The sequence below is a fragment of the Perca fluviatilis genome, chromosome 18 (genome assembly GCF_010015445.1).
Source record: "Perca fluviatilis chromosome 18, GENO_Pfluv_1.0, whole genome shotgun sequence".
Lineage (NCBI taxonomy): Eukaryota > Metazoa > Chordata > Actinopteri > Perciformes > Percidae > Perca > Perca fluviatilis.
The window spans coordinates 1390001-1411866 of record NC_053129.1 but is presented as its reverse complement, the minus strand read 5'-3'; the positions used below and the strand labels follow the sequence as shown (position 1 = coordinate 1411866).

Here is a 21866-nt window from a genome sequence, read left to right as displayed (position 1 = left end):
CGGGGCTAAAAGATAAATATAACTGGATATCATCAGCATAACAATGGTAAGATATACCTTCAAAACTACCAATAATCTTACCAAGAGGAAGCATATAAAGACTGAATAGCAAAGGGCCAAGCACAGAACCTTGAGGCACACCACAAGACAAAGGAGTAGAGTCTGACATGTAAGTTCCCATAGATACAGAAAAACTCCTGTCAGACAGATAGGAAGAAAACCAGTCCAGAGCTGATCCAGTAATGCCTACAGTTGTTTTCAGTCTTTCAATCAGAGTGCAGTGGTCAACCGTATCGAACGCTGCACTCAGATCCAGAAGGACTAGAACAGAACATTTACCCCCATCAGCAGCCATCAAAATGTCATTAGAGACTTTTAGGAGAGTAGTCTCAGTTGAATGGTTTTTTCGAAAGCCAGACTGAAATTTATCGAAAATATTATTAGAATCCAAAACTTTATTTAGCTGGCTCGCAACAACCTTTTCTAAAATTTTTGAAATAAAAGGCAATTTAGAAATAGGCCTGTAGTTTTTAAACAAAGCTGCATCCAGATTGTTCTTTTTCAATATAGGCTGGACAACAGCATGCTTAAAACAGCTAGGAACCTGGCCTAGCTGAAGAGATAAATTTAAAATTGAAACCAAACATGGTCCAAGCAGATGTATGGATTTTAAAAGTAAAGATGTTGGTAAAATATCAACAGGACTTTGGGAAGGTTTCATCGAGCCCACTAGCTTAATTAAGTCATTCAGGGACAAGGGGCAAAAGGAGTCCAGTACCGAAAGTCTCTGATGAGTAACAAAATGGGCTCTTACTGATGGAATGATGCCTGCCCTGATAGCACTAACCTTGTCCACAAAATGAGACAAAAAATGGTTGCAGTCCACATTTGAAAACACAGGGACAGTACATTTAGTGGGAGAAACAATGTTGTTAATGGTCTCAAACAGAGCTTTTGGATTGTTTTTACAGGAAGAAATCAGCTTAGTAAAATAAGAGGCTCTAGCCTCCTTGATCGTTTCATTTAGGTCAATTAAGAGCTCTTTAAGATACAGGCGATGGACTTGGAGCTGAGTTACTTTCCATAAACGCTCAGTTCTCCGACAGATACGCCTCAAGCTGCGAATGGCATCATTCATTCACGGGGTTGTATTGACAGAGGGTAATTCTCTAATTTTAAGAGGCGCCACTTTGTTCAGCAGCAGAGTGCAATGATCAAGAAACGACTGTGCACAAGCATCGACATCATCCGAAATAATGGTTCCATGGTATCAGAATTTTGGATAGTCATCATGGCAACATTAATAGGTTGTGTGACTAACGGTACAGATCCACGTCCACTGTCGCGTGGTGTCGCGACGTCATATAGCCATGGTTGATGCTCCACGCCCCTAACCAGCAGCTGATAGAACGAACGCGTGACGTGGGTGTGTCTACTCGAGAATTTCAACAGAGTGTCATGGCGGCTCGTTGAGAATACGATCTCGTATTTTACAAAAATAGTTCACCGAAATGTGTTTCTGAAAACATTTTAAGCCGGAAATAGGCCATGCAGTTGCTGAATATGTCTTCATTTCAGATCAACAAAGGTCAGTTTGAAAGATTTTCGTCTACTTCTACTGGATAGTCAACGCGATTCATTTGCATAAAGCTGGGCATCGGCCAGCTTTTTGACGCACAGCATTTTTTCAAATGTAGCGCCGCCTTCCCGGAATGCTTTGCAGGAGCGTTGAAGTCGCTTGATGTCACCCATAGGAATAGAGCGGGGCGCGACGCGACAGAAGCGTCGCACGAACAAGTGGATCTGCACCGTAAGGGCTGGGAAGATTGGCAGAATAGACAGCCACGTGGCAGTACTCTGATCCAAAAGAAATCACAGTTGTCAGATTGACAGCACTCTAGCATAATGGATTGGGGTGGGGGCAATCATATTTCAGGGGGGGCCAGGTGCCTCCCCGTGCCCCCTTTCTAGCCCCGCCCCTGGTATCCATCCTGTCAGCATCATTACTTCATGTTTCTCATTCAGTTGATTAAAGAAAAATGCAGAGCTTGAACGTTCATTGCCAAGGGCATAGGTTATGTTTCAACACTGGGGTGGGGGGAATTTGGAGCATCAAACACTTAATTTCCTGCATTCTTGTGAATTTCATCTAAATTGATAGACACAGCTATTGTTTTCCGTCAGATTGTTTGTAGATCTCGATGTTTCCGACCGCACTCGAAGGCAGCGTCATTTCACGGAGAAAGAGAGAAAGAAAAGAGACGCAGGGACTGTGCTTTGTGACACTGCAGGGTTCAAGGTTGTAATCCTTGGGAAGGATTTATACAGGTTTGAGCCCCCTAAACGGTTATCTTCACCTCTTTTTGGGAGTTCTTTTATATTTTTTGAGGGGGACAAATGTACATCTACTAAATATTGGGGGGGGGGATATCCCCTGCACCCCCCAACGAAATCTACATCTATGGTTCATTCACAGACTCCCGGTGTTCTGTATACATATATACATATATACATATATATATATATATATATATATATATATATATATATATATATATTAGGGCTGTCAAAATTAACGCGTTCATTTTGCGTTCATTTTTTATATTTAACTTCGTTAAAAAAATTAACGAAATTAATGCAGCTGTGTTTGTTTACTTCATGTGGCGGCTGAGAAACGTATACGTCTCCATAAGAGCAGGCGGCGCTACTCTAGAGAGGGATTTACCTGATTGAAGTAGGCCTACGGGCCAGTCAAGAGTTGAAACATGGACCAGTAAGATCCCAAAAGAAAAAAAGATGATGTGTTAGAATCCAGAAATGAATGAGCACGGGCTATAACGGGACCGAGTACTAGTTCCGACATGTTGTCCGTCAGGAGAGATGCGCCACCGGGTAAGCTGCTGTTTCGCTACATGCGCCCGTGCTGCTGCCGACATGTAATGCGTGCGCGATTTGTTTGCTTGATAACTGTTACGTTGGTGCGCTGCGATAAAACCTTATTTGCTGTCTGATGTTTAACGCTGTCGACTCGATAGTATCCGTGACTATATTCCAGTAAATGTTTGAAATTGGTGCGCGCTCACTGTCACACAAGCTACTTCCTGGTTGTGGTGCTGGAAGGGAAATGTAGTCAATCGCTTTACATTGGTAATGGATTGCTGTGCACAGCGTCGCTATCTAAAACTACACTCAATGTTTTCCCTTTAGGCCAACATACACCTTTGTGGTTTTGGGTTACTGGTTTAATGTGTAACATTGATATTGATATTGATGTGCATTTCTGTGTTTAGATATATGCTTTGCTTAGTCATTCAGATTAAACACTATGTATATTATAATATTTATGATATTAAGTACTGCCTAGATTGTAATTTATATTCATATATATATATATATATATATATATATATATATATATATATATATATATATATATATATACACACACACACACACATTTGTATATTATTCAGAACATGGTATATTAGGTATGTGGCTAATATTGGGGGTGGTGACAAAAATCAGCTCTCAAGTCGGACAGTTTCTAGCCGTTTCAGCAGCCTTCAGCAGGACTAAATAAGCCAAATTGTTGCTGCTGTTGTTCTGAAAGATATTAAACATTCTGAACTTAGCAGAACCTTTCCTTGTTTGTTTTCTCTTTCTATTTGTAAAGTTAAGTGATTTAGCATTATTTAAATATCCATTACTACAAGCTTCAATCTCAATTTAAAAACCGATTAATCGCGATTAACTACAGCAAATTGTTGAGCGAAATTAGTTAATTTTTTTTAATCGATTGACAGCCCTAATATATATATATATATATATATATATATATATATATATATATATATATATATATATATATATATATATATATATATATATATACTGTATATATATATATATATATATACTGTATATAGAAACACATTCTTTACTTAATATGTACACAAAGTAACAGAAACACCTCATGAGATACGGTTTTCAAATTCTGCTACAAATGTGGGTTATATTAGTTGAAATTTGGGGCAGCCAGTCCTCTGTAAATGTTAATGTCCGTCATCTCCCTGTTGGTCAGTCTGAGCTCATAACAGCTGTTCCTGTTGATTGCAGTTTGTTTGTGCTCAGAAAATTCTCTCATCAATTCTGAGAATTCTTTGACCGTTGCAATCATTATGCTGCGCATATGTTTTTGAAGCTTTGCCTTAAGAAGTGTAACCTTTTTTTGGCATTCAGCCTAACACGACCCCAGTTTATAGCAGTGTTTGTAACGTGATCAACCTGCTGAACTCGTCCATTAAGTAGCTTTACAGTTTAGACAATCACATTTCTATCTGTGAGCCACCAGATAGAACTGAAAAAAAGTTTTTTTACTTAAAAAAATACTTTTTACATTCCTAAATCAGAATCAAAAAAAGGTTATATTGCCATAATAAGTACACTTATGTGGAATATGCATTGGTGAAAGTTGCATACATGAACAAACAAACATACAGTACAGGCCAAAAGTTTGGACACACCTTCTCATTCAATGCATTATATTATTTATTTTCATGACTATTTACATTGTAGATTCTCACTGAAGGCATCAGAACTATGAATGAACACATATGGAATTATGTACTTAACAAAAAAGTGTGAAATAACTGAAAACATGTCTTATATTTTAGATTCTTCAAAGTAGCACCTTTGCTCCACCCTTTGCTTTTTTATTAATAAGGGGAAAAATTCCACTAATTAACCCTGACAAAGCACACCTGTGAAGTGAAAACCATTTCAGGAACTGAGAGAACACCAAAGGGTTTGCAGAGTTATCAAAAAAGCAAAGGGTGGCTACTTTGAGGAATCTAAAATATAAGACATGTTTTCAGTTATTTCACACTTTTTTGTTAAGTACATAATTCCATATGTGTTCATTCATAGTTCTGATGCCTTCAGTGAGAATCTACAATGTAAATAGTCATGAAAATAAAGAAACACATTGAATGAGAAGGTGTGTCCAAACTTTTGGCCTGTACTGTATATTAAACATTAATATGAAATAAACAATAAATACAGAAAATCTGCCCCCTCTAACTATTTTGCACCAGATTGTATTGGATTCATTGTTGTGTCAACAGTACCGTGTTGTAAGAGAGAGCGAAAGACTTAACTTACTTACTTCCTCCTCTTCATCCCCTATGGGACATAAGGCTTCAATGAGCACTCTCCATTGCATTGGGTCCCTGGCAGCATGTTGGGCCTCTTCCCCATGACAGGTTCATCTGTTCCAGCTCTTGTGTCACAGTTCTGCGCCAGGTGGTTTTGGGCCTCCCAGGTTTTCTTTTGCCAGGTGGTGTCCATCTTAAGTCGACTTTTGTGATGCATTACTGCTCCATCCTCAACACATGTCCCAGCCATCTCAGGCGTCTGTGCCTAATCTCCTTGGTGATGCTCCGGCTTCCCGTTTTCTTGTACAGTTCATTGTTGGAGATCTTATTAGGCCAAAAGATCTGGTATATTCGTCGGAGCCAACCATTATGGACCACTTCCATTCTCCTCATGTCTGTTTTGACAACTCGCCAGTTCTCTGAACCGTACAGCAGAACAGACTTTACATTGCAGTTATGTAGGAGCATCTTCGAGAGTGAAAGGGCACCATGTCGAACCAACACCATCAGACAGTACAGTATCATGGCAAATGATATAATGGAATGAAACTATTTATTTTGCCAAGCACATGTGGCTGCACTTATTCAGCTTTTGGAAATGGATAGGTGCTTCTTGAGCAGAATGAAAATGAGCTACTACTCAGGCAACACATGTGCAATACTCCCCTTGTACATAAAAGCAGATTTAAAGAGTACTACCAGGCCCGGATCTAGGCAGAGGTATTCTAGGCAGAAATGTAAATTTCCAATCGAACACTTCATCTAAAATTTTTTATTTTTAAGTATGTAAATTATTATATTATATTTTGCTAATTAAAAGTACAGTAAAGGAAAAAACTTCACTCCAATTGGAGGAAAATCGGTTTCCTGTTCCGTATGTTAGCTAGTAGTAGTAAGTAGTAGTAATAGTTAGTATGTTAGCGTAGTTTTCTGGGATGCTTTCAGGTGCAGCAAAGCGGGGGGGGGGGATAATGAAAAACTAGAAAACAACAAAGACAGGCTTTACACAAGTTTCTCTCAGGCATTTCAAATGAGCCCAAATTAGATGCATTAAAATACCTAAATAAATAAATTAGCATAATAATCATGTGGCAGTTAAAGGTACAATATGTAACATTTCTGCATTAAAATATCTAAAAATGTTATATATTTTTATGAGTTGTGTTCTGACACTATCCCAAATGTTTCCACCAAATGTCAAACCCAGAGAAATCTGTTATTTTATTTTAAGACACGGGTCGTTTCCTTTAGTTGCCTCTCAGTGGCTTACTACCGTGTGCTGGTTGACAAGTAGCTAACGTTAATGCTAATTCTTGGTGGGTAACATTATGAGGTTACAACATCGTTCAACACACTCATAAAGTTATTTTTTAGTATGATTGTTTTGACCATGGTTAACAGCACTGGGCTAACCCATGAATAAGTTCACTAGTAACATTAACGTTAGTTGTATAGATAGACAATTAATCTAATGCTAATTTAGCTAGCTAGCCTGCTGTTTTGTGTCCCTCCTTATGACAGGCTAAACTGATCTTGATCTGTATAATGTGGAGTTCCCCAGTGAGTAAGTAACAGTAGGAATAGTGTGTTCCATTTACCTCCATTAAACATGGTCTCAGTGCACTTTACAATTAAAGGAACACAGATATAACACACAGCAACAAAACAAATGAACAGCATTAAAGCAATAATAATTAACAATACAAAACCAGCAACATAAGAGAATAAGTGCAAATGGGTTTGTTTGTGAAGGACACTGAGAGGATGGTGTGTTATGGTTGGCTGGAGTATGATGAGTAGAGCTGGGTTTTCAGTCTAGATTTAAAAACGTCTACTGAGGGAGCTTCACATTTACAAGTCGGATTTTTCATTGTTAAACTCTAGCCAGCTTAGCCATTGTTAGCAATTCCTAGTTTATAACATGTTAGCAACATGTCCACAGACACACGGTGGACAGGACTGTGTGTACGACTGATTTCGTGGGAAACAAATATGACAGACGTGCTAATAAAGTGTATGTTACTACAGCTTTCACTACTGTTGATGCACGGGGCAGCCGTGTTGGATTTTGAGCTCGGGCTGTCCGAGTTCCGAGCTCGGAAACAATCTATAATTTACAAAGACCCAACAATTTCCCCCGAGCAAGCGTTTGGAGCAACCAGTGGCGAGGAAAAAGCTCCTTTTAGGCAGAAACCTCGGACAGACCCAGGCTCTTGGTGGGCGGCCATCTGGCACTGCTGCTTTGGACACACAGACACTGATACAGATATACAGATAGAGAGAAATATGATTCATAATAATTATAGCAGTTGGAATGATGAACAGTGGCAGTTATAGTAACAATAAAAATAGTGGAGCTATGACTAGAAATAATAGTTGTAGCAGTTCAGGGCGTAGCGGGGCATAGCAGGACGTAGCAGGGCGATGCAAGGCATAGCAGGGCGTCGAGCAGGACCACGGCGGCAGCTGCAACCGTGATTTAGGTGCCACCCTCATCCAAGGAAAACTGCGAGGTGAGAACACATATGGACTCCAGGGAATACGCTCCCCAGAGATAAGTTAACAACAAGCATTTGTAGGACATGAATGCTCATGGATGGAAAGAGAGAGGAGCTCAGTGTGTCAAAAGTCCCCCGGCAGTCTAAAACTATAGCAGCATAACTAAGAGCTGGTCCAAGGCAGACCTGAGCCAGCTCTATAAGCTTGGGTTAGGGTTAGGGTAGATGAATCTGACGACTATGAGGAGAAGCAGAGAAGAGTGTGACCAAACGTGTGTTTGGTCACAGGAAAGAGAAGCTGACATGTCCGAAGGTAACAGCTTCTTTCATGTCTGCTCTCTTACAGGTGCAAAGTTCCCCATCAAGTGGACCGCCCCCGAGGCTGCGCTGTACGGGAAGTTCACCATCAAGTCGGACGTGTGGTCGTTTGGCATCCTGCTGACGGAGCTGGTCACCAAGGGTCGGGTGCCTTACCCGGGTGAGGAGGGGGAGGGTTTTACCCCTTATGTTGTACTCGGGTCAAATTTGACCCCTTTTTCAACGTTTTTTTCTTCCAATCTGTGATTATCCAATCAACACATGTTCCTGTGAGTCAGAATAATTCATAATTTCTGCTTTTTTAAACTAAAGAAATTCCATGAAATAGAGTAAAACTAGTGGTAATAAATTGGTAATAGTGGTGTCAAAAAAAGCAGCAAAAATGACAAAAGAAATTGTCAAAAAAGCGACAAAAACATAAAGGGTCCAAAAAAGAGCATTCCTTTTCAAGGGTTAAACAGACAGCAGAGGCTGGGCTCGGCGGGGCGTGACTCAGCTTTCACCTCGGGACACGTGGATAGAGCGCCCTGATAAGAAGAAACCTGGCCCGTATGAGTTGTTACCAAAACACACACAGCTGTCTCTATGACAACAAGCCCCTCCCGCTGGTTATGGATGTAAAACGTTCTTTTTTTTTTATTTTTATCAATGTCTTTATTGAGTTTTTGCACTCACTGATACTTATACATGTAACTTCTGTTAAAACACTACCCCTAACCCACTACCACACTAACCATGTTTGTCCAGATGGGCAGGGGCGTAGCACAAATTCTGGGCCCTGTAGGAAGGCATTTTCTATGGGCCCCTCCCCACATCCACAGCTATTCATTTTAGCATCTTTTTGGGCCCTCCTCACATAAGGGCCCTGGGTACTCAGTCCCCCCCCCCCCACCCCCACACCCCTGCAGATGGGGCATGTGCTTCAGGGAGAAGGTGGGGAGGGTTAGCACACAATGAGCAGCATGCTAACAGAGGCTGTCTCTGTAGTAGCCACGCATTCTTATTCAAGTTCATCCATTCAACCTTTATTTATACTGGACAGTCCTTCCAGAAAAATGCAGAGTTTTTTTGTGATTGTTGTGGGCAAAAATCCTTGATTATGCGGCACGTTTTCTTTAAAAATGCAATGGAATATGCGGGATATTTATGCAATTTTATGCAATGAAATTGCAGGAACTTGCAAAAACTGCAGTTTAATGAAAAAGAGAAAAAAATGGAATAGGAAAATGGCTGCTCTTGTGTGAAGTAAACGCAACTTTCTGCTAAGATATATGTGACTTTTTTTGCAACGAAAATGCGGGGATTATGAAATTATGCAAGCCCCACATATTTTGCGGGGAAATCGGTAATTTATGCAGGGAAAGTGCGGCGTATTTGAAAAAATGCGGCCCCCACATAAATATGCAGACTTTGGCTGATTATGCATTGAATTTATGCGATCGCATCAATAGTTTTTCTGGAGGGGCTGACTGGAGAGATCAGTGAGGGGCGACCCTCATTTACACCGACATCGAGTCAAAAAGACAAAAACAGTTCAACAACACAGAAGACACCATCATATGGAAATAAGCAATCATCAAAATAATTAGTTGAGTTAAAGTACAAAAGTATACTCGGAAAAAAACGACTTCAGTATTGAGTATTTATCAGATATTCATGAGTAAAAAAACAAACACTAGCACACTCGTTCCCACGCCTTTTATGGATCACGTGACTGTCATGATGTCACAAATGAGAACACGCTTCAAACTCTCCACAGGGTTCCCTAACATTATGGGATGTGATTGGCCATGATTGTCACAGCTTTTAACACCTCTAATGTATGATAAGGTTTTCTTTCTGATCCCTTTCTTCACTACTTGGATACTACAAACTAGGGGTGGGAGAAAAAAAATCTATGTATTGTGATTTTGTGTGAAAATGTTAAAATGTTTCTTTCCCTAGAAACTTTTTATTTTTTTCAATGATTCATCTAAATACTTTCTGTTTAAACCATCCCGCTGACGGAGACTACATCATATCTGTTTCCAGTAAAACAAATACATATCAGCACCCATGTGATCGGGACAGAAGCATATGGCCCCGGCCCTGTGGCACACTGTAAGCACTATGGATATTTACATTAGGAGCAAAAGCAGGAAAGGCAGTAGTTGTGATGCCTGACATTCTGCATGTATTTAGTGTTAAACGTGTCGGCATAAAGGTTAGTGTAAACAGACAGAGTTGATACTCGACGCTGCTGACCTCAGACCAGCGTTCACATCTGGAGCTCACTACAGTCTGAGCGGTGCCGTTTGAAAAGCGAGATTCCAACAGTGAAAAAAAAAGAAAAAGAAATGAACAGAGGGACCCCGGATGTTTTGTCTGATCTGAATCTCTGTGAACAGAGTCTTTAGAGCAGACCTGGGATCAGCGCTCCACCAGTCTGTGTGTACAAGTGTGAGAAGGAAACAACAGGGCGTTCATCCTTAACATAAAAGTATTATTTTTCTCCCAAAATATGAAGTAATTGAGTGAGAGTAAAAAAAGCAACATTAAAACTACTCCAGGTTCATGTAATGGAGCAAAGCTAAGTCATTAGAGAATCCTCTGGTTTGGGTTGAGACTGGAGACATTGATTGGGAGACTGCAGATTGAAGATCACCAGATTGGGAGCAGTGGGATTGTGTTTGCGTGGAAGGTCACCACGGCAAAAATCAAAGCAGTCGGTCTCCACGCAGCTGCCACATTGATCTGTTTAAGAGCCCCTGGTGCGCTTTACTCACCTTCTGCGTGTGCCTCATTTTTCAGGCATGAACAACCGCGAGGTGCTGGAGCAGGTGGAGCGAGGCTACAGGATGCCGTGCCCCCAGGACTGCCCCATCTCCATGCACGAGCTCATGCTGCAGTGCTGGAAGAAGGACGCCGAGGAGCGGCCCACCTTCGAGTACCTGCAGGCCTTCTTGGAGGACTACTTCACAGCCACCGAGCCTCAGTACCAGCCCGGGGACAACCTCTAGACCCCCTGTCTCGCCCGGGGGAAGGGGGGCGGCCCGGGGGGCTGGGACAGGACTGGCCCAATCAGCGCTGTTACAAAAACTCTGGAGCCTTCCCAGCCAGGCCTTTATTTTAGGGATCTGTACAGCTTCCTCAGCTCGCCCCGAGCATTTCCAGTTCAACCACCAACCCCTAAAACCCCCCAACCCTCGGACTCCGACGGGCCCCGCCCGGGTCTGCACCAAGTACAGGAAGATGGGGAGGTGGAGGACGCACAGAGTTAACTGGGGTTAGGGTTAATGCAATGTATTCAGTGTAAATAAGAAAGGCTTGTTTTAGTTTTAATTGTTTGCTTTAAGATTTTTTCTCCTGCACAAAATAATGATGATGACCAACATGACGAAGGCAAAAGAAGAGAAGGACGTTGTACGTGTATTATACTGCAGCTCCTGTATTATGTTCTAGAGATTGAATTGGAAGCCTCCATATATTTTTTTCTAATTTTCCATAATGTGTAAAGAAAAAAAAAAGATTATTGCTTTTATTCCTGACTTTTTGGTTCATAGTATTGCAGAGGCTTCTTCAGACGAGCATGACGCAGTCCTCCATCGGCCTTCTGTTCTTCTCTTGCACCCCCCCCCCCACCCAAAAAAAAGCTTCCTCAGAGCGCCTGTTGCTGTATGGGACAAGGTTCTTTTACAAACGATATACACACTCACATTTTTGTGAATGAGAGCCGAGCGTGTGAGGATTTTGAACATATCCCTCCTCGCTTATAACTCGGAAACAATTTGGGTGGAAAATATTTCTGTCTTTAAAGAAAGGTTGAGTTAATTTAAGAAGAGAGTACCGTATGTACGACTTATTGGTCGCTCCTCGCCAGGACGGCTTTTGTTTTCCTGGGGGAAGTCAGCGTGGACGGTGGCGTTTTCCTCTCCATCTCTGAACCTGGACCAGCTGAACCTGGACCAGCTCCCCTCCCGAGTTATTTCTTCTTTTATGTTCTACTGACACGGTCATATTTTATCAGTATTTTGAGTCTTTGCTTTGAGTATGTTCTTATTTAACCCTTTTAAAGTGATCCCAGTCGTACTGTATGATCAGGAGGCTCTGGGGCCGATTCACGTTGCAATTCAGAATGGAAAATAAAGATTTTAAGGTTTGAATTCACAAAGGAACCCACTGAATTGAAAATGGATCCAACCCACCCTGATCTGATCTTAATGCAGATGGTTTTCGTGGCCAATGGAAAAGCCTTCATGTGTCAGTTGTACAGCTAAATGTTTTTAAGTGTCGCTAATTTCCCTCCTTTATATCTTTTCATTTCCATTTTTTTTTTAACACAACTTGTTTTGTTAATTCAGTGATTTGGCGTTTGGAATTCAGAAAAGAACAATAAACATTTTACACTCTTTCCAACACACTTCCCTTCCAAATGCCAGTGTTTGTGTGTTGAAACCATGACATGCTTCTGTGTGTGAAGTCAAACCCAGCACGCTGTCCGAGGAGAGGAGAAAAGATAATATTTAGTATCACACGTTCATAAAGCCAGGGGATTCACAAGAGACATATCCAGATTTAACTCTTTAATATGGGGCTAGTCTCAAAAACACTACATCCCAGAGTTCCTGTGAAGCAACTCCATGGACACAACTAGTTTCTCTGTTATAAATAATAAGTTATAAATAAGTCTCAAGTCCAAGCTGTGATAACCCTAATGACATCATCAGGGTTATTTTTCAGACTCCAGAAAGCTGTCTTTCCATTACATGTTTTTTTATGCATTTTGAAGTCTATTTGCTCCTAGCTGCATTGCCAGACCGTCCTCCACAGCGCTGCGGAGGAGGGGCTGGCTAGTCCACACAGCATTCTGGGATGGGAGAGAAACGTGCTCTGGTTTATTGGCATTTCTTTAAACCAATCACAATTGTCATCGTACGGAGCCACGGTGCCTCTGCTAAATAGCCTCGGGAAGGAACTTGTTTTGGTGAAACGTTTGTACGTTCAAAAGTAGTTTTAGTCGTGCGACACAAAAACTCAGATTGGACAGATAGTCTAGCTAGCTGTCTGGATTTACCCTGCAGGGATCTGAGGACCAGTTAACCATAGTCCTCACAAATCAACCGGCGGTTAGAACGCCAACACAAAGAAAGAGGAAGGTTATCGACATCCGGCTGAAAACAAGGGACATCCGGCGGAACCTCCGGCGCCACCGGAACAATCCCCTAAATGAAACATTGTCGATAGCCTATAGACTAGTGCCAGGTAGACACAGTGCTGAACACCATAAAGTCTGGAGCAGGGGACAACAGTAGCGAGCACTTTTTGTCTTTTTTTCTATTTAAAGGGTTTTGCCCCACGTTGGAATGCTTAATTTTGATGCACTGTGTGGTTCTTGTCATTTCTAACATGGTCCCTGACAGGCTTCCCACACAGCCAGTTGTGTTATTGAGACAACCAAACTGGAGGAGATACTGCTTCTAATGAAATTAAAACAGATTCAAATGTGTTGGACCCAAACAGGTGAATGATAAAACCCCAATTAGCATGCAATTATATGTTAAAAAAAGACCAACAATTCATATATTTTTCTCTGAACTCGCCTGAAAAACTAATTCTTGATTATAACAAACCATGTAATCAGAACTGAAATTAGTCCGGCTGTGTCAGTATTGTACATACAGACCCAAGCCCTGTAGCAATAGAACAGAACCCTACACAGACTTGGTTTCAACTGAATATAATTTAGACCTGGGAGCAAGTCTGAGTGGGCCCATGAAGACCTCTAGTTATATTTCCTCTTGAGATGAAAGAACAGACCTTTCTCACAGGGCGGCGACTTTTCAAGTGCCATATCAGGAAAAACACAGGTGAAACTAATTTAATCATTAATGATTTCATCTCGGTGTCCCAGTCGCCTAAACCAAGCCAGTGAGCAGGGCACTGGCACACCGAGATGGAATGCAGCCAATATTTGTGTTATTACACCAGTGTCTGATAAATCGATATGGGCATCATGAGAAAGGTCTATTGCAGTCCTCGCCTCTGTTTGTCCTCTACCTTTTGATGGATCAATACTGGTGGGAGGTGTAAAGTGTGTGCTTATAGCCCACTAAAGGTTTACCCGGGTCAAAGTTTCCCATGCAACTCTGCAGAGCAATTACATTTTATTTTATTCATAGTGTCAAATCACAGCAGGAGTTATATCAAGACACTTTACAGATGGAGTAAGTCTATACCACAATTTACAAAGACCCAACAATTTCCCACAAGCATGCATTTGGTGCGACCGTGGCGAGGAAAAACTTCTTCAGAAACCTTCGACAGACCCAGGCTCTTGGTGGGCACAGAGACACTGATACATTCATAATAATTATAGCAGTTGGTATGATGAACAATGCCAGTGGCAATTATAGTACTAATAAGGACTATGACTAGAACTAATAGTAGCAGTGCAGGGCGTAGCAGGGCGTTGAGCAGGACCACGGAAGCAGATGCAACCACGGTCCAGGTGCCACCCCAATCCATGGAAAACTGCGAGACGAGAAAACATAAGGATAAGCTCCCTGGAGCTAAGTTACACAACAACTGTTTTCTGTTAGACCTCAAAACTCATCAGTTCAAGAGACACTTCATGTCCTCTCCACCTTCCTTTACCATCTTCCTGCTGTTGACTGTCCTCAGCTATCCTTGTATCTTCTCTTTAAGCACTTTCATCTCAAACTGGAATTGAAATTTCTGGACAGTAATATTGTTTTATTGTTTAATATTGTATTGCTGTAACCTTACCTCCTGTATGTGTCGCTATTACTTGCTGGGTGGATTCTGAACTAGTCTATTGTTGCTCTGCATAAAGGAAGCACATAAGCTACTAGCTTTACGGCATTTATTTTATGACGCTGTCAATTCTACTTTTTTTATACACTGATAAACACATGTAAAGGCTAATGTGTGTTGATGCTTTTTTTATATAATTTCACAATCCATGTGAGTACGTGAAATTGGTATTTTACAGTCTTTTGACAACATTTTGGTCAATGTTAGCCTTGCTTGCAGCATGGCTCTAGGCATGGCAATGTCAGTCCACATCTTTGGCCCAGACAGAAATTTCTGACCAACTATTTGGATGGATTGTCATACAGTTTCATACACATATTAATGGTGCCCAGAGGATGAAACCTGATAACTTTGGTGATCCCAGCAGACACCGTGTAAATCTCTCCTCTTCGATGAAGCTTATAGTTAGGGAGTAAGGAGTTGCAGCGTTCGCCTAGACAAGTGGGGGAGGGTGTATAGCTACAGAAACAGCACCCCTCCTCTTCATTGCTTCTCTTCATAGTCATCCTAATCATCTACCAAGCTTATAGAGCTGGCTCAGGTTTGCCTTGGACTAGCTCTTAGTTATGCTGTTATAATTTTAGACTGCCAGGGGATTCCTTTGACACACTGAGCTCCTCTCTATTTCCATCTGTGTGCATTAATGTCCCAGAAATGCTTGTTACTAACTTAGCTCTTGGGAGCTTATTCCCTGGAGTACTTATTGGTCCTGCTCGACGCCATTATACGTCCTGCTATGCCCCGCTACGACCTGAACTGCTACAACTATTGTTTCTAGTCGTAGTTCCACTATTTTTATTGTTACTATAACTGTCACTGTTCATCACTCCAACTGCTATAATTATTATGAATCATATTTCTCTCTATCTGTATATCTGTATCAGTGTCTCTGTGTCCCAACCGACAGTGACAGATCCCGCCCACAAAAAGCCTGGGTCGGTCTGAGGTTTCTGCCTATTCAAACTGATGAGGTTAAACATAAATCATTACTATCACTTCTATTCACAGCAATTTAGAAAATACTTTGGTTAATTCATAACATAGTTTCATGTGGTGCCATCAGTTATTGGCATCATTGAGTATCATTTAGGAACACCTGAGCCTGACCCCTCCTCCTGAAGCTTTATGGGAGCACAGCTGGAGCTGTCTCATCCATCCCTCCTCATAGAGTCTTTATATTGTGGAGACATAACCAGCTGCTATGCACCTCTGTGGCAGAAGTCACTTCTTTATGACGCCTTCATAGCTACATAGAACACAGCACGGAGGATATATATATATATATAGACACCAGGTATGTCTGACTTTATCCATTGTAATATTGATGTTTTGACCCAGATGAATATAATAAACCTGTGATTTTGATAATGCTGTGAAAGATAAAGAGATGGCTGAAACATTCTACCTTGATTATGTTAAGTTAAAGTGAGCCTCAGTAAAACAAGCATTAGACAGCTATTTTTATTTTGTATTGATTTTGTATTCATATTTTGTATACTTGTTTTATTTAACCATTAACAGTATGTTCTAAAAACAAAAAGCGACTTTGAGTTCGTGAAAAGCGCTATATAAATTCAATTTATTATTATTACTATTATTATTATTAAAACATTATTATTATTTTAAACACAAAAAAGTAGACAAATTATTCAGAATTTAACAAAGAACAAAAAAAGGAGTTTGAGAAGGAGCAGGAGGAAGTATAATGCTTATACAATCTTCCCTTACTGTACAATATCATATTATTACAAAACCAAAAAGATATGCATATATGAAATTTTAGGTCATATAATAACTTACACAATACAACAAAACAATAACATTATCAATAATTTCCTATGTTTAGTTCACTTCCTTTTTATATTGGTCAAGTATTGTTTCCGTTAATCTATTATTGAACTGTATAACATTATGGCTCTGTTTGATTTCATTGTTTAGTCCATTCCATATGGTCACCCCGCCAACTGAAATACACATGCTTTTAACAGTAGTCTGCACAAGAGGTTGTTATTGAATATGAATGAACCTCTCAGCGATAGCATCAAGATAACAGTGGATCAGTGTACTGTTATTATGTAACACTGGACAGCTACTTTCCCGGCAGTTAGAGAGACAGAAACCTCCACTGCACTGACTACCGGGTGAGATCCACCCAAACAGGCAGATCAGCTTTCATCCAGCGCTTACTGAGTCATCAGCTGAATGGCTCAACTAATCAAGTCAAATTTTTAGATTAAAGCATTTATGAGAGTACTGACACATTAGTTACGCAGACAAATAGGCTAAAAAGATAAAATGGCCTCTGATATACAACCAAAAGTAAATGAAAAGCAAATTACAGATCCAAATACCCTAATGCAGGGGTCACCAACCTTTTTGAAACTGAGAGCTACTTCCTGGGTATTGAGTCATACGAAGGGCTACCAGTTTGATACACTCGTCTGAAATAACAAATGTGCTCAGTTTGCGTATATGATTATTAATGATTAATGATAGTTATATAAGGTTATTAATGATTAATGATGCTCATCTATGTGAAGACACTGATCATGTTAATGATTTCTCACAATAATTATCAACAATGACTTAACAAGATGCGAAACAGATAATATCAATATTCAATTTTCATTTTTAGAACAGGCCTGAGGGCTACTCATGTGGTCCTTGGGGGCTACCTGGTGCCCGCGGGCACCGTGTTGGTGACACCTGCCCTAATGTTTCTAAAGGCTTATGTTTTTTTTCACATTTTAGTCATTTGGGTGATAATTGTTTTCACAGCACCTTAACGTGCAAAAGAAATAGTTAAATAATAAAAGCTCTAAAGCTCCAACACTGAAGAGTTAAAAGCTGTAATCTGCAACATCGCCCCTCATCAGTATTTGTTTATTGTACTCCTCTTCCCCTTCACCTCTCTAATGGCTTTATTGCAGGTATTAGCATGTTAGCTATTGCCTGGCGGTGAGTGAACCATGGAGGAAGCCAGCGCCAACATCTTCGTCACTGTTCAGAAGATCTACTACCCTTTGCTTTGTGTCATGGGTATTCCAGGTTTGTATCTTGTCATCTCGTTTGGTCTTTGGCTGTCCATGCTTGTATAGCTTTTATCAGAGCAGGCATACGTTTATAGGTAACTAATGGCGTTATTATTGTTAATCAATCACTTCAAGCTCACTCTGTCCTGCAGGCAGCAATCAGCCTCCTTTCCTGCAAACTATGACCCTCTGCCCTCAGAAATCAATAACCATTGTTTATGAATGACTAACATTACAGCAATAAGCTAGACACATATACACATATTAAAGAATAGTCCTGTAATACATGTACATTGGTATTTGAACCCACATTCAGATAACAAGGTTTCTTTGCTTTCAAGATAGGTTTCGGTGTTCTTTGCAGGATGCGGTGGTGTATTCAGATCCTTTACTTAATAAAAATACTAATACCACACTGTAAAAATAGGCTACTGCATTGAAAATGTTACTTAAGTAAAGGTATGTAAGTATCATCAGGAAAAGGTACTTAAAGTATTAAAAGTAATCTGGCCCAGATATGGTAGTCATAAAAGGGCCAGAACCCGTTTTGGCGCTGGCAGCCGTGTCCAGCAGCCATGTCTCTGCCGGGACAGGCCAGTGTCTACAAGGCCTAACCTGGCCCAGATTTGGCAACCATAAAAGGGCCAGAACCCGTTTTGGTGCGGGCAGCCGTGTCCAGCAGCCATGTCTCTGCCGGGACAGGCCCGTGTCTACATTGCCTAATCTGGCCCAGATTTGGCAGCCATAAATGGGCCACAACCCGTTTTGGTGCTGGCAGTGGTGTGGATGTGTAGCCTAGCTTAGCTCAAAGACTGGAAGTAGGGGAAAACTGTTAGCCTCGTTCTGACTATTAAAAAAAACACTGTCTAGCCCTATTTGCAAGGGACTAGTATTACTTGGGGATTACTTTACTGTGCAAATCTGCCATGTCTGTAATTTGTCAAGTACAAATTCCACTGCCTACCATATTTTGCCAAACACAGAGGTTGTGTTATTGTGTGAATACAAGTCCTGTGCGAATAGTGATTTAGAAGTGTGATTTAGAAATGAGCTAATCTAGGCTCCATTAATTTATACACTGAAAGTGATTGTTACTGATTTATTAAGCATTAAAATAATTGGTGGGCACTATTCAATATTGTTTTTCTGAAAATGAATCAAAGATATTATAGATGCTAATGTGTTATCGCCAAACTCTGCAGTAAATTGCCCTTGGTGCTATGTTCTGTTTAAGCATCTTTTAGATTATGGTTTGGGTTTTCAGTCAGTGTTACAAAGCTAAAGCTAACCTATGCTTGTATGACAAAGACACACAGCTGCTAATGGTTAACCTAACTCGTAACGTTAATCCCCGTTTCCTTTTCCCTACGTGTTGCGTTTAACGTGAGAATGAGACAAAACTTGCCTGGATGAGTGTATGTCTTTTCTACATCTAGAGGGGTGCGTGCTGTGTTAAACTGACTCACCCAGACACTGCATGGTTTTGAATCGGAAGATTGCTGCTTGCTTCGGAGACCACGCCGTAGCTTTGGGTCAGCTGACCCGTGTGCTCCTTCGCAATCTTTGCCGGGCCAGCCCTGCTCTTCCTTGTTGTTGTAGTTAGGGTTTTAAAAGGTGGATTTACAAAGGTTTGTGTTGTGGGAAAATGAGAATAGTCTCTCAGAGTCTTTGTCTTCAGTGGGGTTCTCTGTGTAGAAAGCTAGGTGAGCATTATAACGTGTGTTACAAAGTGACGAGTGTTCGTCACTGAAGTAAAGGCTGGACTACAATAGAGCTGTTTGGAGCAGTTTGTGAACAGTGTTTTCTGTTGGAGATGGTAAGTCCCTTTGGGCTTTTTCACTTTGTAAACCTATAACTTGCACAAAAAAAAGATATATAACACAACAAAGGAAAGGGAAAAAGCCAAAAAGCATAATATGAGCACTTTAAAGTTCGACCAGACAGGCAAATGTATCCATCTAAACTTTGTGTTCCTGTCTTCCAGCCAACCTCTTTACCTTCTACATGATCTGCTTCCGTAAATGCGGGATGTCCGACACGGCCATTATTTACCTGAGCTGCCTGGCCATCGTAGACACCTTCTACCTGGTGTGGGTGATCCTCATCGACTTGACCCTCACCTTCTGGCTACTGCAGCCCTTCTGGCACTCCCATCCCTGGTGTGGCATCCTGGGATTCCTGCAGTATGGATCGCTCTACAGCTCCTCCTGGATCGTGGTGGTGTTCACCATCGAGCGCTACCTCGTTCTTCGCAGCACAGCGGCCAAGCAGCACTTCTACCAGCCTTGGGTCACTAAAGTGACGTGCGTGGCTATCGTGTTGGTGTCACATGTTGTCTCTGTGCCCCTGGGCTGGATCAACACTGTCACACCTGTTAACTTGACAGTGGACGGGGAGAATATGACGCTGCCTCGGTGTCATTACCGCAATCACACCTACTCTACTGTCATAGTGTGGATAACTACCTTCCTCTCAGGAGGAGTCCCTATTGTGTTGGTCATCATCTTCAACTACCTCATCGGGTACCATCTGTGCCACGCCAGCAACCTCTTCACCAAGGAAGAGCGTCGCGTCATGCATGGGAGGAGCACCAGGGGCGTGTTGAGGAGGACCATCCTGCTGCTGGGCACCGTCTCCTTGGCCTTCGTCGTCCTAAGCCTGCCCCGCTTTGTTACATACTGCACCCTGAGGACCAAGTACAACCACGAGCACTTTAACCGGAACGACTACAGCATCCCCATCAATGTGGCCGGAGACTTGGCCAACATGCTGCAGAACCTCAACTCTACCACCAACTTCCTGCTCTACTGCATGGTCAGCCGGTGCTTCCGGCGGGAGCTGGTCCAAGTGGTGATTTGTAAGCCAAAGGCACTTAAGCTGAGCTCTGTCATCACCCACACCACCATGAAAGTCTTCTCAGTGGTAGATCATAAGGCCTCGCCATCCAGGGAGCCTGTGACTGTAGTGCTAACCAATCTCAAACTGATTGCAGAATAGAAAGGATTTGGAAGAATGGACAGAGATCAGACAGTCAAAAAGTATGAACGTTTATTCTTTTATCTTTTTATTCTGACAAAATAATCTACTTACTACCTTTTGTTCAGGGCTTTCAACCACATTTTATAGCCCTCATTGACGGATACATACCTAGGTCATGTGATGACAACCAAGCCATCCCCACAAAAGCCGTGAACACATGATAAAGTGGACCTTGAGTTAAGACTGTCATATTATCCTTTCATCTTTGTTTTCGTGTTTTTGTTTTTAGGCTTTAGGGATGGCAAGGTTGGTCAGTTGCAACTTTGGTACAGACTGAAATATATGAACATTTTGATGTGTTTCCATGAAAAAAAAATGTTATGGCCCCCAGAGGATTAATCTTAAACTGTTTTCTCATAAAAACTCCAGTCATTGTCTGGAGTTTCCTTTTGCACACATGTAGGAGGTGACGCCTTCACTTTTCCTCTAGCGCCACCATCATTTCAGGGTTTTAATGAATCCAATTCTTGGATTGTGATGAAATACCAGCTATCCTGAAGTTGATTGATTTGGTTAAATTTAAGACAGCACAAATCATGTTCAAAGAAAGGGAAATTCTGGGAAATTTACAAAACATATTTAAAAAGAAGGGAAAAAAAAAAAAAAAAAAAAAAAAAAAAAAAAAAAAAAAAAAAAAAAAAAAAAAAATGTGCATCACGATCTGTGTGGTGGGTTTGTGGACCTGGTGCTAAAATAGTGTACAATCATTGTAAAGTTTAAAAAGTTGTTTAAAGGGCGCCTGGGTAGCTCATCTGATAGATGCCAATGTGACGTCAAAATGATGTAGATCTCGCTGGCGCGCCATTATTTAAAATGCGCGACCGGAAGTCGTGCACCACTCTATTTTTTGGACGAGTTCGAGGGTAACGTGATACCAGGACTCTCAGAGTGACTGCAAGTCTCTCTTGTAAACTTCCTGGGTTAAGATGAGTTCTTTTATGGTGAATGAAAGGCTTGATCCCACCAAGTAGATCATCCAATCAAATTGAAACATTGACGTCAGTGCTGCTGCC

General features: G+C 41.2%; 2 protein-coding genes across 6 annotated transcripts in view; both read left to right on the top strand.

The window, feature by feature from the left end:
• fynb (FYN proto-oncogene, Src family tyrosine kinase b) overlaps window positions 1-12368 on the top strand; it is a 116525-nt gene extending 104157 nt beyond the window's left edge. For all 5 annotated transcript variants that reach the window (XM_039782606.1, XM_039782603.1, XM_039782607.1 and 2 more), the window contains 2 exons: window positions 7998-8129; window positions 10760-12368. In XM_039782606.1, coding sequence (XP_039638540.1) covers window positions 7998-8129; window positions 10760-10968 — 341 coding nt within the window. In that variant the 3' untranslated portion in view covers window positions 10969-12368. The remainder of the gene's footprint in view (window positions 1-7997; window positions 8130-10759) is intronic.
• A 5383-nt stretch (window positions 12369-17751) lies between these two features.
• Window positions 17752-20811, top strand: LOC120547163 (probable G-protein coupled receptor 139). Its single transcript, XM_039782632.1, has 2 exons — window positions 17752-17830; window positions 19799-20811. The coding sequence occupies exons 1-2, from the start codon at window positions 17752-17754 to the stop codon at window positions 20809-20811; spliced, it is 1092 nt and encodes a 363-aa protein (XP_039638566.1).
• The last annotated feature ends 1055 nt before the right edge of the window (window positions 20812-21866 follow it).

What these genes read in the sequence shown, in the direction of transcription:
- LOC120547163 (XM_039782632.1), top strand. Translation starts at nt 17,752, where the DNA reads ATGGAGGAAGCCAGCGCCAACATCTTCGTCACTGTTCAGAAGATCTAC. An exon ending in TTGTGTCATGGGTATTCCAG is followed by an intron (nt 17,831 to 19,798) that starts GTTTGTATCTTG and finishes CCTGTCTTCCAG; the next exon opens with CCAACCTCTTTACCTTCTAC.